This window comes from Triticum urartu, chromosome 7A (assembly GCF_056163025.1).
Source record: "Triticum urartu cultivar PI428250 chromosome 7A, HENAU_Tu73, whole genome shotgun sequence".
Lineage (NCBI taxonomy): Eukaryota > Viridiplantae > Streptophyta > Magnoliopsida > Poales > Poaceae > Triticum > Triticum urartu.
In genome coordinates, this window is record NC_141879.1 from 736,668,928 (window position 1) to 736,689,573 (window position 20,646).

The 20,646-nt window shown below is 43.3% G+C and overlaps 2 protein-coding genes and 1 long non-coding RNA gene across 5 annotated transcripts; 1 reads left to right on the forward strand and 2 right to left on the reverse strand.

The window, feature by feature from the left end:
- Positions 1-1,274: 1,274 nt before the first annotated feature.
- Positions 1,275-3,326, reverse strand: LOC147962483 (uncharacterized). The gene is made up of 3 exons (XR_015612366.1): positions 3,236-3,326; positions 2,701-2,868; positions 1,275-1,611 (listed from the first exon to the last, which is right to left on the reverse strand). It is a non-coding gene; the product is annotated as an uncharacterized LOC147962483 (long non-coding RNA).
- Positions 3,327-5,822: 2,496 nt separating this feature from the next.
- LOC125518592 (disease resistance protein RGA5) lies at positions 5,823-10,891 on the forward strand. Of its 2 annotated transcripts, none has more exons than XM_048683418.2 (5): positions 5,823-6,688; positions 6,784-7,691; positions 8,247-10,143; positions 10,282-10,341; positions 10,438-10,891. In XM_048683418.2, the coding sequence occupies exons 2-4, from the start codon at positions 6,862-6,864 to the stop codon at positions 10,291-10,293; spliced, it is 2,739 nt and encodes a 912-aa protein (XP_048539375.2). In that variant the 5' UTR covers positions 5,823-6,688; positions 6,784-6,861; the 3' UTR covers positions 10,294-10,341; positions 10,438-10,891. The 2 variants fall into 2 exon arrangements, with proteins under 2 accessions (XP_048539375.2, XP_048539374.2); XM_048683417.2 differs by having other exon boundaries at positions 5,825-6,593.
- A 1,535-nt stretch (positions 10,892-12,426) lies between these two features.
- LOC125518593 (putative flavin-containing monooxygenase 1) lies at positions 12,427-16,428 on the reverse strand. Of its 2 annotated transcripts, none has more exons than XM_048683419.2 (5): positions 15,808-16,428; positions 13,881-14,118; positions 13,506-13,681; positions 13,037-13,431; positions 12,427-12,959 (listed from the first exon to the last, which is right to left on the reverse strand). In XM_048683419.2, exons 1-5 carry the CDS (start codon positions 16,252-16,254, stop codon positions 12,608-12,610), a joined length of 1,608 nt encoding a protein of 535 aa, XP_048539376.2. In that variant the 5' UTR covers positions 16,255-16,428; the 3' UTR covers positions 12,427-12,607. The 2 variants fall into 2 exon arrangements, with proteins under 2 accessions (XP_048539376.2, XP_048539377.2); XM_048683420.2 differs by having other exon boundaries at positions 13,037-13,389; positions 15,808-16,426.
- Positions 16,429-20,646: the final 4,218 nt, after the last annotated feature.

Sequence of the window (20,646 nt, forward strand, 5' to 3'; positions counted from 1 at the left end):
GGGCGAAATTCATGCAAACTGGCGAATTTTCATATAAACCAGACGAAATTCATTACATTTTGGACAATTTTTAACTAAACCCTACTCTAAATGATCGTTGGCGCCCGTTATTTTTTGCATCATGTTTTCCTCAACATGACCTCGGTCCTGTATTTTTTGTATATGTTGCTTCTTTTTTATTGCATCAATGTTGTGTTTGCCATATAATTAATCTTATTGCTAAATACGCTTTAAAGAAATGCAAACAACACACTGAAATTTTGCGGACTGCAATTTCTTATCTTAGTAACTCTAATTAGCGAACTGCAAACTACCAGATATATTGCATTGCTATAGCCTATAGGAGTAAGATATATTGCATTGCTATAGGAGTAACTCCTCATAAGTATAATTTGGACATGCATGTTAGGTGGAATTCTACATATATGGTGCTTAACTATCTTATCCGAGACAAAGATGCATTCTCCAGATTTAATAATGCAAATTATGGAAGAAAGCTAATCACCCGTGATAATTGCTTATTGCTAAAGTATTGATTAAGTTTTTGGAGGTGTTTTATGATGCAACAATTTCTTTCTCTAGGTTTTATTATCGCACCTCTCCTCTGAAAGCATACGAAGGCGGTAAATTATTACTTCAAGTTGTTGCTCGCATGAAACTTAAATATTTGTAATACTGCGAAAACAATTCCTATGTTGTATGCATTTGCATTTATGTTGGATCCTAGGCTAAACTTGATCTATTTGGTAATGCACTCAATGTACGAGCTAGGTCCCAACATTTAGATTATTTTGCTTATTTCATTAATATTTGTGATAAGCTTTCTGAAGTTTATAGTAAGTACGAGCAAAAATATGCCGGAGTTCGGATGCAATGGCATGCACCAAGCAACTGCAGGAAAATAAAGGAGTGTGGAGCAAGTTATTTTCTTCTTCCTCCTCTATCCCGAGCTCTTCCATAGCAGCACACTACTAGGGAAAAGGCTAGCAGAAGCGCGGGTTTTTAGGCTAGCAGCAGCGCGGACAGCCGCGCTACCAATAAGGCGCTACAGCTAACTATTACTAGTAGCGTGGGCTAAACCCGCGCTACTACTAAATGATTAGTAGCGCAGGTGCACACGTGCTACTACTAAGCTAACACCCACTCTACTACTAACCTAACTACTAACCTAACTACTAGTAGCGCTCACTTTTAACCCACGCTACTACTAACAATTTAGGAATTAAAAAAATAAAAGTTAGATGTGGTATTCATGAATGGTAATACGTCCATTGCAAAGCTAACCAACGTCACAAAACCATCTCAGGATTCCATTTAACATCAGACACACAACCATCATCGAAGTACCTCCCCTAGTGGTCCACCACCAACCTAAACAAATCACTTCTCTAGATGTATCTACCAAGGCTTGGAGTTCAGACGCCAATGTACCCGAATCCTCCTTCCCCCGGACGATGGCGTCGAGGACCTCCACCTCGAAGACCTCCGATGTCAAAATCACCTGGACGTTCATCTGTTCGATGTGGCCACCGTGCTTCACAGCAAAGTCCGCCTCCAAGTGGTTGAAGAGCACAACGCCCACCGGGCCACGCTAGTCAGCGTCGATCACCCCTGCGCCCACGTCGGGAAAGTGAAAACTTGTTAGTACGCAAATTGCATCGGTTAAACTAAATAGTATATTACAATTCACAAGACCCATTAAGTTAAGATTCCTTATCATCTAGCAATTTAAAGGGGCTCATGCCGAATATATATCCTTAATTCCTCACTTCTTATTCAAACTAAATATATAGATTTGGCAAATGCATAGAAAAACATAAAGTCCAAAAGAAACACAGAAATGCATATGTGAACTAAATTACTTTGTGTGCTAGCAGATTTCTTGTTAGGTTATTCACTATATATAGTACCACATCAGGCAGGGTGATGTGTTTACTTCGCGCCGCAATGTTTGGCACCAAGTTCAGTCTTGGAAGACAAATACAATACATTGCTGGGCGGGACAAGGCAAAGAAAAATACAGAAATTTGTAGTTACTAAATCATTAGCATTAATTAGTGCCTTCTGTCGTGGGGGTCATGTGTTAACTGATTTCAAGTATGTTCTTGCAAGCTACAAAGATGTTAAGAATTACTTGCAATCTGGTTTTTGCAAGCCACAAAGTTGTTCAGAATTACTACTTATCTAGTAGTACAAATGTTGAAAACAGATTATGAACTAGTCCAGACTCTACATACACGTATGTGATGAGCATTGAAGCATTCACTCTCCCAGGCTGTTTAGGATCATCAACCTAGTGGATGTCGTCCGGTAATAGAGGAAGTGCGTCCTATATAAGGCACCCAACAAAAAGCTAAGTGACGGCTACTGTTTTCTCAGGCAGGGTGTACAAATTTAACAAAAATGAAAATGCACTCGCACTATAGAGTCCGGTATATCCAGTTGCTAGGGAAAGTACTAAGGTTTAAGACGATATGCTACTAAATGATTGATTTTGCTGTTGCTCATGGACATAGACATGAGCAAGCACATGGCAGGGCCATGAACCTATGCAAAGCATCAATTGTTTTCAGCTCCATGGCAATATGTCCAGTGGAAATCAAGATACTACCCACTTGCACAACTGAATCTACCATGCGCATGCGGGAGGCTACAGCTTCCTCAAAAAACAAGTAAAGAAGAGCATCATGGTTTCCTCACCCAAATACATTGACCCACTCGCCATCTGCCTTCCCTTCGCTGGGCGGAGCCATCGGCTCCGTCCTGGCAGCCTCCGTCGCCAGGGTCATAGAGAATAGAATGGTCCATGGCTCCGCATGAACATCGAACATATCTCTCATAGAATTACATATGAAGAAAGCATCACTCCTGACAATTTCATCAAGAAAAGGGAAGTTAGCTAACTTATAGGGGAAACAAAACATCAAGATTCTAACTGAACAAAAGGAAATCTAGTCCAACTGCGCATTTTTTTAGAACAGGAGGATGACCCCCGTCCAACGGCGCATAGGCCTAGTGGAATTTTATTCAAGGACCAGACAAGAGCATCTTTCAGTTTACTACAATAAGTAATTTAAATAGCACAAAGCAAACAACTATAAAATGACAAGTGAACTATGATCCAATATTGTGCAGAATATTAAAATGAAGGTGGATTTTTTCATATTCGAGTTTTTCTTAATAGTAACTTAAAAAATAAATGAATATATGCATAAGGTGGATTTTCACATGCAACCTGTGGTAGTTTCAGTTTGTGCCGGCTTCAATTGTCACTCCAAACCTCTATTTCTCTTGTGGGCAACTCAAAATTGTTTACAATCCGTTATCTGCAAAAAATAAAATGGACTGAACTGAGTTAAAATAAACACATTACATGAATAGGCCAGACATAAACCTCTATATGCTATGCCGAATTAAGATAAAATAAACACATTACATGAACTGAGTTAAAATGGACTGAACTGAGTTAAATCGGCCATTTTCATTTATAAGTGATCTATATGCTATGGCAAGCAACAGCTCATTACATGAACAGGCCGACAAGCCATGCCGTGCAATGATCTGTTCATCGCAGAGCGTAGAACCATTCACAGGGCAGCCATTCAACAACATATATATAGAGATTGATCCATCATCCAACACATTGATCCGCTACAAAATTACCACACGACAGTATGATGATATTCACATGAACACAACAACAGGCCTGTCATACACACACATACTACTTAATGATTCATTCAATAATAGTTCATGAACTAGTAATAATTCCCAATAATAGTCAGCAGCTAGAGGAAGGACACCACAAATAGGTGGAATCCCAGCGAACCTAATGATTCATTCAACTCAACTCTACTTTGAACAAAGTTGGCCTCATTTAAATAAGAAGAATTGGAGAAGCGGACTTTTAGATCTACAGTACATACATTGAGCCAAAATTAAGGTCAAATTTAACTACAGGACGACATGTATAATAATAATAGTAGTAATTCACCACTGAGATAGATGAGAAGATGAATTGATATGGGATTGTGAGACTCGACAGTGACGGGTACAGTATCAAATTTGTCCTTCCTTTGCAAGAGAGGAAGAGAAATTAGATTGGGGATCGGAAGAAGGTGGGTACGGCCGGTGGATCTGTTCATTGTTGTGGAGGAAGGAGGGCTTGTAGGCTCTTGGGGTAGTCCTGTCCTGCCTCACCTCACCTCGCCTGCTGCCTCACGCAACAAGTCAGCAACGCTGCTATGTGTGTGCGTCTGCGTCTGTGCAAACCAAAGCTGGCTGCGCATGAGGGAGGGAAGGGAAGGAAAAAAAGGAAAGGGAAAGGGAAGTAGATCGAGAGAGTACCTTGGCGGCCATGGCGTCGTCGGCCGAACGGAGCGGAAGCAGACGGACAGATGGAGGTCCTGTCCAGGCGCGCGAGCTCGCGATTGGGGAGATGCGGCCAGCGCCATGGATGTGGAGCTCCAGATCCTAGCCGCCGGCCATGGATGTGGATCTCCGGGTCCAAGCCCTTGGCGGATCTCGGACTGAGAGCTGCCGCCTGACCTATTCTCTTCTCGTCGTCTTCTAGTGAGGGGAGGGGCGAGGGTGGCGGTGGCGGCGGTCGTGCGGAGGCCTGGCCGGCCGGCTGCAGCGCTCGGGGCTGCACACACTCGTGGATTGGGAGGGGATTTGGATCGAGGTTTGGGTGGAACTTTTTTTTTTGATAAACGTGGGTGGGTGGACGGTGGAGTGGTTGGTGGGGTGGGAGCAGATGCAGGTGGTAGCATTGGGTTTATAACCCGCGCTACTACTATCGACTTAGTAGTAGCGTGGGTTTATAACCCGCGCTACTACTACGACTGGTCCCGGGAGGCACAGTGGAAATCACTTAGTAGTAGCGAGGGATAAAAACCCACGTTACTACTATCGGGTTATTAGTAGCGCGGTTTTCTCAAGCTCGCTACTGCGGCGTTTGTTTTTAAACCGCACTGCTGCTAAGATTCTGTGTATAAGGTTTTTCCTAGTAGTGGCAGCAATGCCAGTGCTTTCAAGGGCGGGGAGTTAGCAAAGTATCTCAACAGCGACTAAGTCAGCTTCAATAAAGTTGACGAGGATGACTTCGACATACCGCAGTGGTGGCATGACCACAAGATTACGTATCGGATGATCTTTATATAAGCACATGATGTCCCGTTAGTACCAGCCTCAACGACATCATCAGAGTTTGCTTTCAGCCTAGCTGAAAGAATACTTCAGGGATAGAGCAACTAGTCTCACAACGGATATGGTGAGAAATCTAATTGCCATGAAAGATGGGGGACTAGCCAGAAGGAGCCCAACACACCGCAGATAAAAAGAAATGGAAGCCATGTTTGAAAATCTTGCCGTCGAAGAAGAAGATAGTCGTAGTAGTATTTGTATATTTTTTCCCTTTTTCTTTTGTAATTTACTTATCCTTTCATAATTTTCTTTTCCTTTTGTAATCTACAGCATGGCATTGTACCATTTTTCGTCCCCGATCGAGGATAGAAGGGTTTAATGAGGCAGCCACTAATAAGGCTCAAGATTTATCCCATTTAACAGTCTGCTTATTGTTATTTTTTCCTGCATTTTTCTGACTTTTTCACATTTTCCCTGAATTTTTCGAGGTATTTTACACGATAAACTGGCCAAACAGGACAAACGGGCTAAACGTGCCTGTGGGCCAACCCGTTTAATAGCAGTGGCCGTGCCATGGACCTGAAGGCTGGCATGGCACGGCCCACCTAGCCAGGCATGTCTAGCCCTGGGCCGTGCCGGTGCCGGCCCTGGCCAGGTTTGTATGGATGGCAACACTAAAAAATATCAGTTCCTCGGAAAAACAGAGTGTTGGATAACTGAGCCACGCTGAGGCTGCCGCTTCCCGGATCCGGGGGAGGCGTCGAGATGCAGTCTGCGGAGCAGGGCCGCGGCTGGAAGCCCAACCTGAACCTGGGACGCACGCGGGGGGAGACCGGGAGGCGGATGCGGGGCTCCCGGATTTCGTGGTGGCCACCGCGGGCTTGACTTGGTGGCTTGTCGGGGGTCCGCCCCGCGCGTCGTCGGGCGCGGCTTCTGCTGTCATCACCGACCGGCAGGTCGCCGTCGCCCGAGTCGTCGGCGTGTAGGTGGGGGCGGCTTCCTCTGTCGCAAATATCTCCAACGACGAGTGGCCCTGGATTTCTGTGGTTCCATTTGGTGGCCGCTCGAGCCCGCGCTGTCAATGGCACCCGTCGCCGTCGCGCTTGGCTCTTGTTGGCACTCTCCCTCCGGCGATTGGCCGCCTGGGGTTTCCCGGTTGCTTCGCGCCTTGTCTTGTCGCCCGTGCCGTCAGTGCCACGCGGTTATCGCCGTCGGCAGGACTGCTCGCGCGTACATATCCACTGGTTGTGGCCTCTTTTGCAGTTCGTGACGTATTTCCTGCTTGGCTCCACAGTTCCCTTCCCCTCCATTAGCGTCTTCTCTGTTCCACAGGTATCCTATCTTTGCTGTGCTGTGGTCTGGTGACCAGTGAGCAGTTGCGCAATTGTTCAGACTTCAGACTTGAGAGTTCAGACCAAGCAAATTGGCTTCAGACTTCAGCTCGTGAGGTATTTACCTGCTTGGCTCCACCGTCACCTTCCCCTCCCTTCCTACTGAAAGTCCGGCAAATTTTCGGCTCCCCGAGCCTGCCAATTGCCACAGGGTCGGTGCAGTGGGTGCCATTAGCATCTTCTCTGTTACACACGTATCCAATCCCCGCATCAACCATGGTTTAATTTTGGCTCCTTGATTTTACAGGTGCTCTTTGCTGCGCTGTGGTGACCCGTCAGCAGTCGAGCAATTGTTTCAGACTGAGCAATTAGAAATCGAGGCCCGATGGAGGTGGTGACCGGAGCTATGACCACCCTCCTGCCCACGCTCGCAGGCCTGCTCAAGGAGGAGTATGACCTGCACAAGAACACCAGGGGTGAGATCAGGTTCCTCAAAGCCGAGCTGGAGAGCATGGAGACAGCCCTGCTCAAGATTTCTGAGGCACCTTTGGATCAGCCACCTGACGTCCAGGTCAAGCTTTGGGCGAGGGAAGTCAGGGAGCTATCCTATGAAATCGAGGACAGTGTCGATAAATTCATGGTGCGTCTTGATAGACGTGCACAAAAAAATCCGCATAGCTTCATGGGCTTCATCCATAAGAGCATAGATCTGATGACGAAGGCTAAAATCCGCCACAAGATGGGCACTGAGATCAAAGACATCAGGAGCCGTATCAAGGAGGTCAGCGAGCGACGCGATAGGTACAAGGTTGACAGTGTACCTTCCAAGCCTGCCAGACCAACTATTGACAGCCTTCGCCTATCAGCCCTATACAAAGAGGCAACAGAACTCATTGGCATCGAAGAGAAGACAAATGACCTAGTTAAGAGGCTGACAGAGGGGGAGGGGGCGTCCAAGCAACAGGTCAAGACAATCTCCATTGTTGGTTTTGGAGGCTTAGGCAAAACAACCCTTGCTAATGCTGTGTATCATAAGTTTAAACCGGAATTCGATTGTGGGGCCTTTGTTTCCGTGTCTCTTAATCCTAACATGGAGAATATTTTCAAAAACATGCTCCATCAACTTGACAGGCACAGATACTTTAACATCAACGAATCAACATGGGGTGAAGCAGAGCTTGTCAGCGAGCTAAGAGATTTTCTTCTAAACAAGAGGTACGCGTCTAAGCATCAACCGCACAATAGAAGCTATGAAACGTTATTATGACTTTAGCATGTTATTGATACAGCTTGCTCAATCTGGATCCAGTTTTGATTTTTGGTATGTCCCGTGTTCGTAGTTGTGGACCACTTTGTGTGCAAGAGGTCTTTGGTTCTGAAATAATTAAATATTTGAATAATATTAATATGGGAGTACTGGACTTCAAGGCAATCCGACCCATGGGCGGCCGTGCCCATGGGCACCCGACCCGAATGGGTAGGGTATGGGTCGCCATCTTCACCCATGGGTAAGCCCGATGGGTAACCCGATTAGTCGTGGGTAGGGTAGGGTATGGGTCGCCATCTTCACCCATGGGTAAGCCCGATGGGTAACCCGATTAGTCGTGGGTAGGGTATGGGCATAAGGTCTTGCCCATGGGTCACCCGATTAATATTAGTAATTAGAATGTATTTTATTTTAGATGACACATGAACATTTTAAGCTTACATTAGAAACAGAAGTTTACATTGAGCTTAACTAATGCATGGTCATTTGATATCGTCTTATAGGTACTTCATTGTGATTGATGACATATGGAACAATTTTGTATGGAAAGAAATCAAACATGCTTTGATTGAGAACGAATGCGGAAGTAGAATAATTACAACAACTCGCGCTTTTGATGTTGCCAAACAAGTTGGTGGTGTTTATGATCTAAAGCCTCTTTCTCTTGCGCACTCAAGAAACTTATTCTTCCAAAGAATATTTGATGCTGAAGAAAAATTTCCTTCTAATGAATTAGCCGAAGTATCTGATAACATTATTAAGAGATGTGGTGGAGTACCATTAGCTATTATTACGACAGCTAGTATGTTAGCCAGTAAAAACAGAAATGATTGGTCCAAGGTCTACCAAGCTATGGGTTCTGGGCTACAAGATAGTACTGATGTGAAGGACATGAGAAGGATATTATCAGTCAGTTACTATGACCTACCTCCACAACTAAGAACATGTTTATTGTATATAAGTTTGTATCCAGAAGATTATAAGATCATTGCTAGAGATTTGATATGGCAATGGATTGGTGAAGGCTTTGTTCGGGAAGAACATGGAAAGAGCTTGTATGAAGTAGGAGAAAATTATTTCTGTGAGCTCATTAACAAAGGCTTGATCCAACCAGCAGATGTCACTGATGATAAAGCGAGTGCTTGTCGTGTACACGATATGGTGCTTGACCTTATCACTTCCATATCAAGGGAAGAGAATTTTCTAACATGTATAGGTGGTCAACAATCTGGATCTGCACCAAGTAAGATCCGTCGTCTATCAGTCCAAAGCATAAATGAAGACGACGCCAAGCAGATGGCAACTATGAACTTGTCCAATTTGAGGTCAATCATGGTGTTTGGACGATATATCAATTTGTTACCAGTCCTTTCAAGGTTTTCAGTGTTGCGTGCATTGGACATAAGTTATTCTTGGAATGTGGGCAATCATCATGTAAAGATTATTTGCAATATGTTTCACTTGAGGTATTTATGGCTACACAATACATGTATCTCTGAGATCCCGGATGAGATTGTGAATCTTCAGTTCTTGCAAGTACTGGACATAAGTGGGACGACAGTACAAGTGTTACCAGCATCATTTGTTCAGCTAACACAACTAGTGTACCTTCATCTTGGTATGTCCACGGCCCTGCCAGCAGGATTGGGGAATTTAAAATCGCTGCAAGAATTGCTAGGTATCAATATTGCGTCTCCATCCATGCTGCATGATCTGAGCAAGCTGACTGAATTGAGGAATCTTCGTGTCAGGTTTTATGGATGGAACGATGACTATAAGGAACTTTTCCAGCGGTGTCTCTCCAGCCTGTTCAATCTCAAATGCATTAAAATAGATGGTGTCCGTCGAAATATAGATTTCGGAGGTGACAACTTGTCGCCTGAGCAGCTTCACTGCATTCATCTGACCTCTAGCGAGATTTGTGATGTGCCAAGATGGATATCATCGCTCTCCAACCTCTCTACCCTTAAAATCCAGGATCTAAAAACACTTAGTCAGGAGCATCTTCAAGTGCTTGGCATCATGCCATCACTCCGTGATCTCGATATATGGGTGCCGGAAATCGCACAAGGCCGACACGAAAGGTTTGTGATTGGCAGCAGTTATCCATTCCGGTGTCTAGCAAAGCTCAAGATCGGCAGCCAAATCATGGGGCTGAAGTTCGCACAAGGGGCCATGCAGGAGCTACAAACCTTTGAGATTATTTTATCAGTGCAGCGGACATGGGATCGATTTGGTAATTTGGACTTTGGCCTGGAGAACCTTTCTTCGCTTAAACAGGTCTATGTTGGGAGGTGGTACGCTGTGTCATGGTCCAAGCCAGAGCCGGAAGAGGCAGAGGATGCAATTTGGCAAGCCGTACACATGAATCCCAACAAGCCGACGCTCGAGTTCGTCATGGTAACTACTAACTACACCGATTCACCCTTCCAATTAACACATATTTAGTTCTTCGCCTCGGGATTAGTTGCTTCTATAATTTTGTCTTTCTTTACCATGCATACATATTTGATTTCTTACCGCGTTCTCTTTTGACAGTTCAAGTTGTGATGATGAGTCGGAAAATCATTTTGGAAAATCATCCTCGTTAATCTGCAGGTGTGTATCATTACACTAGTATTAACTGCTAGTATTATCTTGGCCAGCAGATGATGATTAATAACCCCTCTAATATTTTGCCATCTTCATCTACAGCGATGTCTCCTGGTGATTCTTCAGGAGCTACAGTTATTACATCAAATAAATAATCTGTTGTGCAGAGGATTCCTGCAAACTTCTTATGCGATCTGTATCATTATATTGACAGTTTCATGTCATGTATCTATTATGTCCCTGGATCATATTTTCCGTGACGGTGTCCATGACAGGATGAATGAACTGAGACCACATCTTGTTTCTCTTCCTGAGGTTTGTTCTGAATATACAGGGGAGTATTCACTTGCAATCACGGGTCTTAAATCTGCAAACAAGATGGTGAACTGCTCGGATCTAGGCTAAAATGCAGAAGCTAGTTTCTTCCAGAAGTGGCGCATTTAATTTCTTCCAGAAGTTTGTTCTGAATATACAGATGAATATTTACTTTGCAAGTGTGGATGCCTACTTTTTCTTTTATCTGGTGCATGCTTACTAGTACTATTGTTTACTGACATCTGAAACATGTAAGAGCAACTTGTTAAAAAAAATTAGCTCAGGGCAAGGGCAAGTGATTACTGGGTTGCTTTAGTTTGGGCTTCTTCCTTTTACAACACTGTTCATCCGGGCTGAGCAAGTTTAGGGTTTAGGGTTTTTCAAAGCCAATAGGAATTTTCAAAGCCAATCCTATGAAATTCCTGCAAAATTCTTTTGTTTCAAACAGGGTATAAGATGGTACTACATGTATGGGGACTTATGCCTGAGAATATGATTCTGCAACAGAAAGCATGTGATGGAACGCAAGCAGAGATGATGCATCTGCCCAGATTTGAAGGTTGATATGTAGCAATTCTATGGAAAATTGTTGCAGTTTCTATGGTTGACCGGTCTGGTCGGAGCGACGCTCACATTGGATTTGCTCTTGAACAGGATTCTTTGCCCCACACCCTAGCCCTTGTCCCATCTCTCATTTTCGCTCACCCGTGCTCGCCATGGGTTCAGATTTTTAGTCAGGGGAGTTCGCTGCCTCTAACCGCTCATGAGCGCCACGGAGCTTAGCTCGAAGACATTGGAGGAAGGGTCGGGCCTCTTGGTACACAACCAAAGAAGGTGACATATTGGCCCTGAGCATGCTCTCGACCTCATAGAGGGTTTGAGCAATGGGAGCCTGCGAGGACACGATTTGTTCCTCGACCAATATCACCGCCTCACTAGGAATTTCCCCTAGTTCAAGGTCGTTTGGTGTGACTGCCTCATTGTTTGCATGCTCGCAACCCTCCCCAAAGTTTAGCACCTTGCTTTTTACATGGTCTGGCCCTTCTTGTCAATTTTACCTTTATGACCATGCAAATCAAACACAAAAAGGGTTGTTTGATCCATAGCCCGGTTCGTAAAAGGGATTGCCATCTGATCTGACATCCGGAGGAACATCTAGGCATTCAAAACTGATGGTCGGGACGAGAGGCATGCCCGCCTGCCATTTGGTGCTCACACCTACAATGACTTTCTTTGTGAGGCACGCCGCCTCAGTACCATCATTGTGTAGCCCCGCCATAGTAAGGTGTGGAAGCTGGAATAGAAACATTTTGCTGGTGACGAAGATGCTAGGCATTATCTGGAGAGAGGTGGACTAAGTTATGGACGAAATCCGTGATGGATGACAAGTATCAAGGATTAATTTACTGTTGATCTCGGGATCGTGCGATGAGTCAGGGAGGCGAGTAGAGATGAGGCAAGGAATCCGGGATCACTTCAGAAACAACAAAGTCATAGAGGTTTCCCAAGTTTGGACCTTAACATGGATAGTAGGCCTACTTGTGCTACAAGTGTAATTGATATGTATGATTAAAGATTACATGAACTAGATTGCATATATAAAGCTAGATTTTCAGATAATGGCAATTGAAATGTCTTAAGGCTCCGGTAGGGGTCTGTAAGCCTTTTTATAGAGGCATATTCATTCGTAGCAAATTATCAGTCTTCGATATCATACAATATGTCATCCCCAAACAAAATAGGAAAATACATTCTAATTATGATAGGATCCCAGAGTTAGCATATCTGTCCATCTATATTATACAACCATGGGGAAAACTACAAGTGGTTTTATTGAACATGTTATGACATACTATATGGCAACAGGAAGTATAGTATAGACAAAAATCATACACAGAGTTGAACAAGCAGTTACTAGTAATTAAGCCCCATAGAAAAAATGGCTAAAGATCTACTCTTACTTAGGGTGAAGATCATTATAATCATCGGGACCGTAGGACTCAAATAATTCGGCAAAAAATCCATTCTTCCTTCTTGGGTTGCATCCCATGTCTTCACATAATCTATCATTGTACCAAGTAGGAAGAAGTCCAATGCACGGTGTACGGGATTCTTCACGAGAGTAACGCTTCATGACCTTTTCACATTCAAGGACATCCCTCTGCATTGCTTTAACAGTTGGTAATCTAAATCCACCATCCATGAAATATGCTAGCCACTTAGACTGCAGTTCCGATGTGTAGACATTCGCGTAGTTGTCAGAATATCCGATGACCGCAAGTTGTGGAATCTTAGGATGTATGCACTCCCTGTGAAACAATAATCAAATAAATTATTCAATAAAGACTTAAAGTATGTAAAAAAATATGTCTAGCAAAGTGATGACCTATAAAGTGGTGTTGTCGTGGATGTTGAGCCAACGACAATAGCATGAAAGTACTTTGATATGAACATGTCCTTGATGTTTTCATCACCATTGAATCCTGTTCCGAATATAACTATGTCACTCTTTACCAACGTAGATTCACCTTCAACAAGCACGCCTTCTTTGCAAAAGCCGAAGGTCTTTGACTTTTTAATAACTATGATGCCTTCCTCTAAATTCTTGTAATGATCCTTGGGTGTAGTGGAAAGCATACATCCCACCATCCCCTCAAAAAAGCTATGGTCAGGCACCATCTCATGTTTCTTCATTGGAATGGAGTAGTAGCTCTCAGCAAACTTTGAAATCATCAACCTCTTCTCACACACAAAGGAACAACACACATGTCTGAAATTAGTCTAAAACAAAACCATTTACACTTCGAATAATATTAAGATTATGAATTATATAAAATGGAAACATGTTGTAGTACCAATGGAGTCAAGACGGTAGCTAATATGCTAAGAAGGAAACCTTCACCGGGCTTGTGAATAAGGAGTTCAGCAAAACGAGTTAGATAAAAATTTGATATGTTAATACCCCAAGCATAGAAGTTCGGTATGATCCATTGCTTGGTTCGGACTACCATTGTGCATGGTTTCTCCGTACCTAAATAACAATTAAAATAGAACGTTATAAAAATATAATCACAATGTTTCGTTTTTATCTAGGCAACTATAGAGATGAAGATTATATAAGCATGATAGGCAATACATTGGAATGCTTTAGAAAAATGGACATAAGAATGTTTAAATTTCATTAACCGAGAGAAACAAGGTATGTTTAATTGAGGATTGAATATTTTTACCATTTATAGTTGCACATTCATTAGCAATGTCAAGGGCTGAATTTCCATAGCCAACAACAGTCACACACTTGTCCTTGATCATCTCCTTAGCTTTCTCGCTACCCATTTTGGAGTAGTCCATGGAGTGGATCACTTTCCCATCAAATGCTTCTGGGCCTCTACCGGGAGGGAATTTGGGTATGCTGGGATAATTGCTAAACCTTCCCGTACAAAGAATCACAAAGTCTAGCATGTGTACCTGGAGAAAGGGAATACATGTTTATGAACAATCACATGAGAAAAGTTAATTAGTGTAACACCCTGGCCTAATATGAGTTATAACTAGCCCACCTGCACGGTGGACCCATATATATGTAGCATTCCCCTTACACTTTCATCTTTGCATCATGTAAAAGGGTTAGCTCAATGGTGCTATATTAGGAATACAAGGCTGGACCAAAGAAAGGGTCGTCGTTTACTTGGCAAACTATTGTGGCTGGAATTCAGACTTTCAAGAGAGGTTGTGTATGGCGGGTTGGAACGGGCTCGCAAATAAATATTTGGGATGATCCTTGGATTCCTTCTAGTGCATCAAGAAAGGTTATAACACCTAGAGCAGGAACAATGTTATAACACACCTAGTGGAGGAAATTATAGACCCTCACACAGGACAGTGGGATCTAGAACTTATTAGCTATGTCTTTAAACCGGTTGATGTCAAATTCCTCTCCGGAAGGAGGCCATGGAAGATCTTGTGGTGTGGCATTATACAAGGTCAGGAACCTTCTCGGTTTGATCGGCGTACCACGCAGAGTTTAACCATCGGTTTGGGAGCCAAATAGCCAGGTCGGACAGGGTAGCGTTCACTTAAACTCCATATGGAAACAACTTTGACAAGGAAAATAAAACACTTTGGGTGGAAGGTGCTCGGGGGGGGGGGGGGGGGGGGGGTACTACCGTGCATAGGAGTCTTAGCCGTAAGACACATTCCAGTCCTTCTGCAATGTCCAGTTTGCAACACCGGGATTGATGACATTCAACACGTTATTTTCTGTTGCCCCCAGGCACGCAAGGTTTGCATAGAGCTTGGGCTAAAATCTTCTATAGATGAGGCAGTAGCATAAGAAATGCTAGATTAACATTTATCTTTTGTTTACCTCAGGCACGCAATATCGGGATTGATAACATTTTCTCTATACACATTTAATATTTTACAAATGGTAGATTAACATTTTTTCAACAATTTTATGTATAGTGTATTTTGTAATCTATATATTTGGAAGTATAAACAAAAAAACAAAAAAAAGTGAAAAAGAAACAGAAAAAACAAGGTTGTGGCCTCCTGCGAGCTGAGCTGGCCCAGTCCCTCGCTCCTGCCCTGCGTCTTCCGTCAAGGGAGACATAGGCACGCCCGTAGGTCCTTCTTAAAAAAAGAAAAAAAGAGGCGTGTCCGCAGGTAGTGACAGTAACAAGATGGTAGTCCAACCCCCCACCACCACAAAAAAAAGAAAAGAAAAACGGTGTGGTTGGTGTGAGGAGTGAAAAACGGTGCCGTAGGTGTGGAGTGTAACAATAGGTCGCCATCCTTCAAAAAGAAAGTATAGGTCGCCATCCAAACCAATATATATAGTCGCCATCTTGACTCTCGAGAGATTAGGACTACAGCCATTTACATGATGGTTAGGTGATGGTTGCGTGGATGCTTATCTAGAAAGAATTGAGAATTCCATACATGACATTTCTTCCCTCAACGCTCGACTCCCATTGCTATGTGATTATGAGAGCAAGCTCGAATAAAGAAGGCTCTCGGCAAGATAGGATTTGCGGTCAGAAGATATTGGAGACCATGATCACAGAGAAACCAAACAAGTTCATATCTAGTACCTGCATACCACCATCCTAATCCTATATGGAAAAACGCTTGTGCACTAGCATATCATATCGTTACCTCTGTGTGCCCCTCGGCGTCGGCCACCGTGAGGCGCCACTCCCCGTCGCCGGAACCGAACGCCTCGCCGCAGCCGGCCCACTGCTCCCACGCCACTACCTCCTCCTCTGCGACGCCGACGTAGTCCATGCTGGTCACGCGGTGGCCGAGCCTGACGCAGTCGAGCACGCCGAAGCGGCGCGCGTAGGCGTGGAGGTAGTCGGCGACCTGCCGCTGGTTGGGGAACATCTCCGTCACCGAGTCCGGCCAGGGGAAGTCGGAGTACCGGTACATGTGCCGCGGCGCCTGGAGCCTGGTCCCCTCCATGGCGTTCGGCCACACGCCGCCGACGGCGTCGCCCGCCTCGAAGACTACCGGCCGGCAGCCGCGCTCCAGCAGGTGCTTGCACGCCGCCAGCCCACTCACGCCGGCGCCAACTATGGCCACGCTCTTATTCTCCAGGCCCATCGGTCGATTTGTATGTGTGTGTGTGCGCCGTTGACGACAGCCGGCGTGAAAGAGGGTGCTACGCTACGCTACGGGACTCTGAACTCTGAGTCTCTGACCACTAAGCAGGGTGGACTGTGTTTATAACTTTGTAGTAGAGGTGAGCGAAAAGCCAGTGTTCCATAAAGAAACTCTACTGAATCACAGCTAGCAGCACCGAATAATGAAGAGAAGTGGTTAGCAATCCGACAATTCCGTCAACTGGTCCATGTCCAATCCTTATCTTTACAGATCCTAGCGTGCCAGAAATAAATTACGAGAAGGCCTTAGATCTATTGGTCAACCAGTATTACACACTACAAAATAAAGAAAATACGCTGAGGTCCATCGTGGGCATTCGTCTTCTTCCTCACGAACAGGCTGATGAGACGCCATCACAAGTTTCTTTCCAGTTTCCATCGTCGGAGCGAGCATTGTTGACCGTGGACGGGAACTCATAAGTTGAAAGTGATGTATGATTACCACAGCCAGCGTGGTTAGCAATCTGACAGCACTTTCAACAAAAATACATTTGTTTTTGTTTGCCACTGTCCATCCTTATCTTTTCTATATATAGGGTCACGCTATTCGTCACCCAGGGTGAGGAATTCTTATTCCTCACCTCAGTCCATCTCTCACGGCCACATCTCCAGTAGGTAAGAAAACAAAAGGACTTGAGGTAAACTTACAGCCAAAAGACAGAAATGTCTCTGTTCCGTAAAGCAAAGGGGATCAACGTAATATTACCTCATGCATGCCAGTAATTTAAATCGTGCATGTCAGCAGCCTACATGGCGCATCAAAGTAGCAGTGTAGAAATAAAACGATGCTGCCGTAAACTTACAGAATAAGGAATGGAGGATTTGGTGACCTACAATGACGTGTTCATGTATTAATACCCCACTTGACTAGGGTGGAATACATTTATCTTATGAATTATTTTTTCGGTAAAAGTACCACTGGTAGTGTGTTCTTGTAATTTGTGTGTGTTTTCAGAATACTGTGCTAGGCTTGACAATAACTGTGATATTAAATGTATCTGAAAATACTCATGTTTACTTCTTGGTTTTAGATTTCTTCTCTGCGATTTACTCCAATGTATTGCACAACAGTTGTCTACTAGTTTATCTTGACGTGTGTTCACCTCATTAGCTCTAGATCACACACAAAAAGATTCCTGGGCATTGTTGCCAGACATAAGAATTACTAGAATGGTTCATTATTACAGCATGTCAGAACTACTTGAAAAGCACTTGGATTTCCCGACAAAACAAACTAGGTCTGTTTACAATGAACAAAGGCGATGTGAATTTATCACACATATATCATAAAAACAAGAAAATTTAGTATGCTGCTAGACAAAGTAGCATCTAAAAAAACAATATTTATAGAGAAAAATATCTTTCTGTAGTAGAACAATCTCCTGTGAATCTTGAGATGGGCACTGGTCATCTTTTGGCCAAACTGAGACATTTTCATTTCAAATAAGATGTTGCAAAATCCCCATCTAGATGAACCTACAATTTCTGCAAAGATGTATTTCCATTTAGCCTTTGCACCATCCTCATCTGAATGACCCGACAGTTTCTGTAATGATTACCAAAAAAGTTCCAGTGCTTGGAAAATTGTCACATGTAGTCATATCATTGCAGCTACTCGTTAGATGCAAAATATAACCAAGGAAAACTGTAAGCTGAAAAGACGGACATCAGTTTCAAAGGTACTCTCCATAATCCATCAGCCACATATTACAAGGAACTACATAAATATGACAAGGAACTAAAGGAGCACTTGTCCATGGCAGTGGTAAAAAAGCCCCAAGGAAGAAGAAATTAATCGTGTTTGAATAGCAAAACCAAGAGAAATTTTATTTGTTGCAAAAAAGTAAATATTAAATGATGAGAAATTTTAATTTTTGTTAACATTTGCAGTGCATTTTTCTAACAAGTGGATTCTGTCATGATGGAATGGGGGCCATGACGATGATGTACCCCCTAGAAACATGCAAAGACAAAAGGCATTCTTAAAGATGATTGGCGATCTGCACAATGATATTATCAACAACTCCTTTGCTGGTTAGCTGCTCCTACCTAAGAATGCTGAAAGTAAAAAGAGTTCTGAGATCCAGCAATGATTTTACACCATCTAATTGGACCTAGCATCAGTCATGCACAAACCTTTCTTTGGCGTTATAATACTGGAAGATACCAAGATGGTATTAGCATTTTCAGCATTCAGACCAGCGTTTGTAAATTTACCCCTGACTGTAAAAGCTTGTTATTACAGAGATAAACATGTGTACACATTTTTTTGACATTCAAGTCTATGCATGTCAGCACTTGAACAAGGATTGAATCACTGGAAGAAAACCTTGATATACATAAACTGTAGATTTCTGGGAAGTTGGCGCTGTCAAAATTGTACTGTAATATTTTCTTTCATCAAGTAATGGTGCAAGATAGCAGACAAGATAAATAAATCAAGAGAGATATGTGCAGGATTTCAACTATATACGAAATATTAAGCCGTTGTTTATACAGCTATGATAATCTATCCTAACCTGTATAGAAATTCTATGGAGTAGAATGCAGTAAGAAAATGTATATCTGTCTTTGAGTTCCTTCCTGATTGCAATACAGACAAGAAAAATGAAGCTGCTGCTAATTTTCATTACTAATTGATGAACCAATATATGTGCACTGAAAACAAGTCAAATTGGGCGTCTGTTCAAAGACCAAAAAATAAAATTCAACATCTACTCGGCGCCGCTGTGATACCCTCTGAACATATTTAACATAACAGATTAGTTATGCTAATAGCAATTTGGTTCTTCACGGGTTGGCTCGTATTCAATTAGCTTGTTCAACAACTTCTTCACAGGTTGTTGAAGAGATTAGGAATAAACTCACCAGCGCGTAGTGGAGCAAGCAGCACGAGTTGCTCGCGGTCGAAGCAGCACCGCGAACACCCTAAACTATCCCCGCGGCCAGCAGACTGCCACAAGCCACTTTGCCCAACACCGAGGCCACACCCCGCACACCTCGCCAACATTGCCACCGAGCACCACGTCGTCACGCCCCACGATGGTCAGTCCCCGCTCACCAACCCGTCCATCCTTTCTGCCGACCACCATGCCATTGTGCCCACCAGCCGCTCACTTAGATGCCGGCCACCACGCCCAAGCCATTCGCCGTCGGAAACTGCATGCCCCCTGGTTTTTTAGGGAATCGGCCACCACAATTAGAATAGGAAATGATGAGGCGGAGAAAGGGGGCTATAGCTACCACGGACAGAAAGCATTTTTTGTAAATGTAAACTTACGTCGGCACCTAAGAGATTCTACCTCATGCGTGGAGTTATGCATGGTGGAACGTCGGAGGCACAACCCGTTGGTTGGATTACACCTAAGAGAAGTCTGACTTGGTCGTTAGTCCTCATCAAGATGAAGTACATGCACCACTAATCGATGCCAAGATTAAGGGGGCTATATAAAAAATGGGTAAATGACCATCATCTGCACAATCACCAAGATGAAGTACATGCACCCCTAATTGATGCCCCCGGATCATGATTTGAGTTGAACATATCGAGACCAAGAATCATGGCATGATAGCAAGCAAGGGAAAATAAACATCCAGTCATCCATCATGAAGAATTCCAGGGGTAACTCAAACCAACACTATAACAATTTTTAAAATCACAACCTAAAGAAGAGAAGGTTATTGTTTTGTATGACATGGAAAGCAGATCAATCGATGATTAAATTCACCTAACAGTAGTATACCTATGATCTGACAGAAATGCATCATGAAGCCAATAAAAATGAAGAAACTGAATTCACAAATGCAGATTTAGACCAAGATATTTCTATCAACCCTATGCGAAACATTAGATGGGGTTTGAAAAAATGGAATAATCTAGGTTTGCAACCATCAAATCAACAATTCTTGTTTGATGATTCTCCAATTATGTTATAAATTAAGCGATTAATAATACTCAAACAAGAAATGCTATTGTGGTACAGTAGCTGATTCCTGAATGAGAATAAACTTATACACAGAAATTAAGCGCTGAGTATGGGATTTCGAAAATACTTTGAGAATTAGAATGACAGAACTGCTATTGTGGTACAGTAGCTGATTCCTGAATGAGAATAAACTTATACACAGAGAAAATCTAAATCATAAATCTAGCTAGCAAGGAAAGATCTAAGATGGTCAGATAAGATGTAAATTGACTCCTGTCTTTATCACTTTACTAATGCAGTAATGGAGCTTCCTGCACAATACTTGTCCTGCATAATATGCCAATTGATCTAAGCATTAGTAGCAAAATGACTAATAAGAACACACACGCATGCATGACGAGTTGACA

Bases quoted from the DNA above. Each gene is read 5' to 3' on its own strand.
- LOC125518592 (XM_048683418.2), top strand. From the start codon at position 6,862: ATGGAGGTGGTGACCGGAGCTATGACCACCCTCCTGCCCACGCTCGCA. The intron at 7,692-8,246 runs GTACGCGTCTAA...ATCGTCTTATAG, and splicing joins GATTTTCTTCTAAACAAGAG to GTACTTCATTGTGATTGATG.
- LOC125518593 (XM_048683419.2), bottom strand. From the start codon at position 16,254: ATGGGCCTGGAGAATAAGAGCGTGGCCATAGTTGGCGCCGGCGTGAGT. The intron at 14,119-15,807 runs GTAACGATATGA...CCCTTTCTCCAG, and splicing joins ACGCCGAGGGGCACACAGAG to GTACACATGCTAGACTTTGT. The intron at 13,682-13,880 runs GTAAAAATATTC...ATTGTTATTTAG, and splicing joins TGAATGTGCAACTATAAATG to GTACGGAGAAACCATGCACA.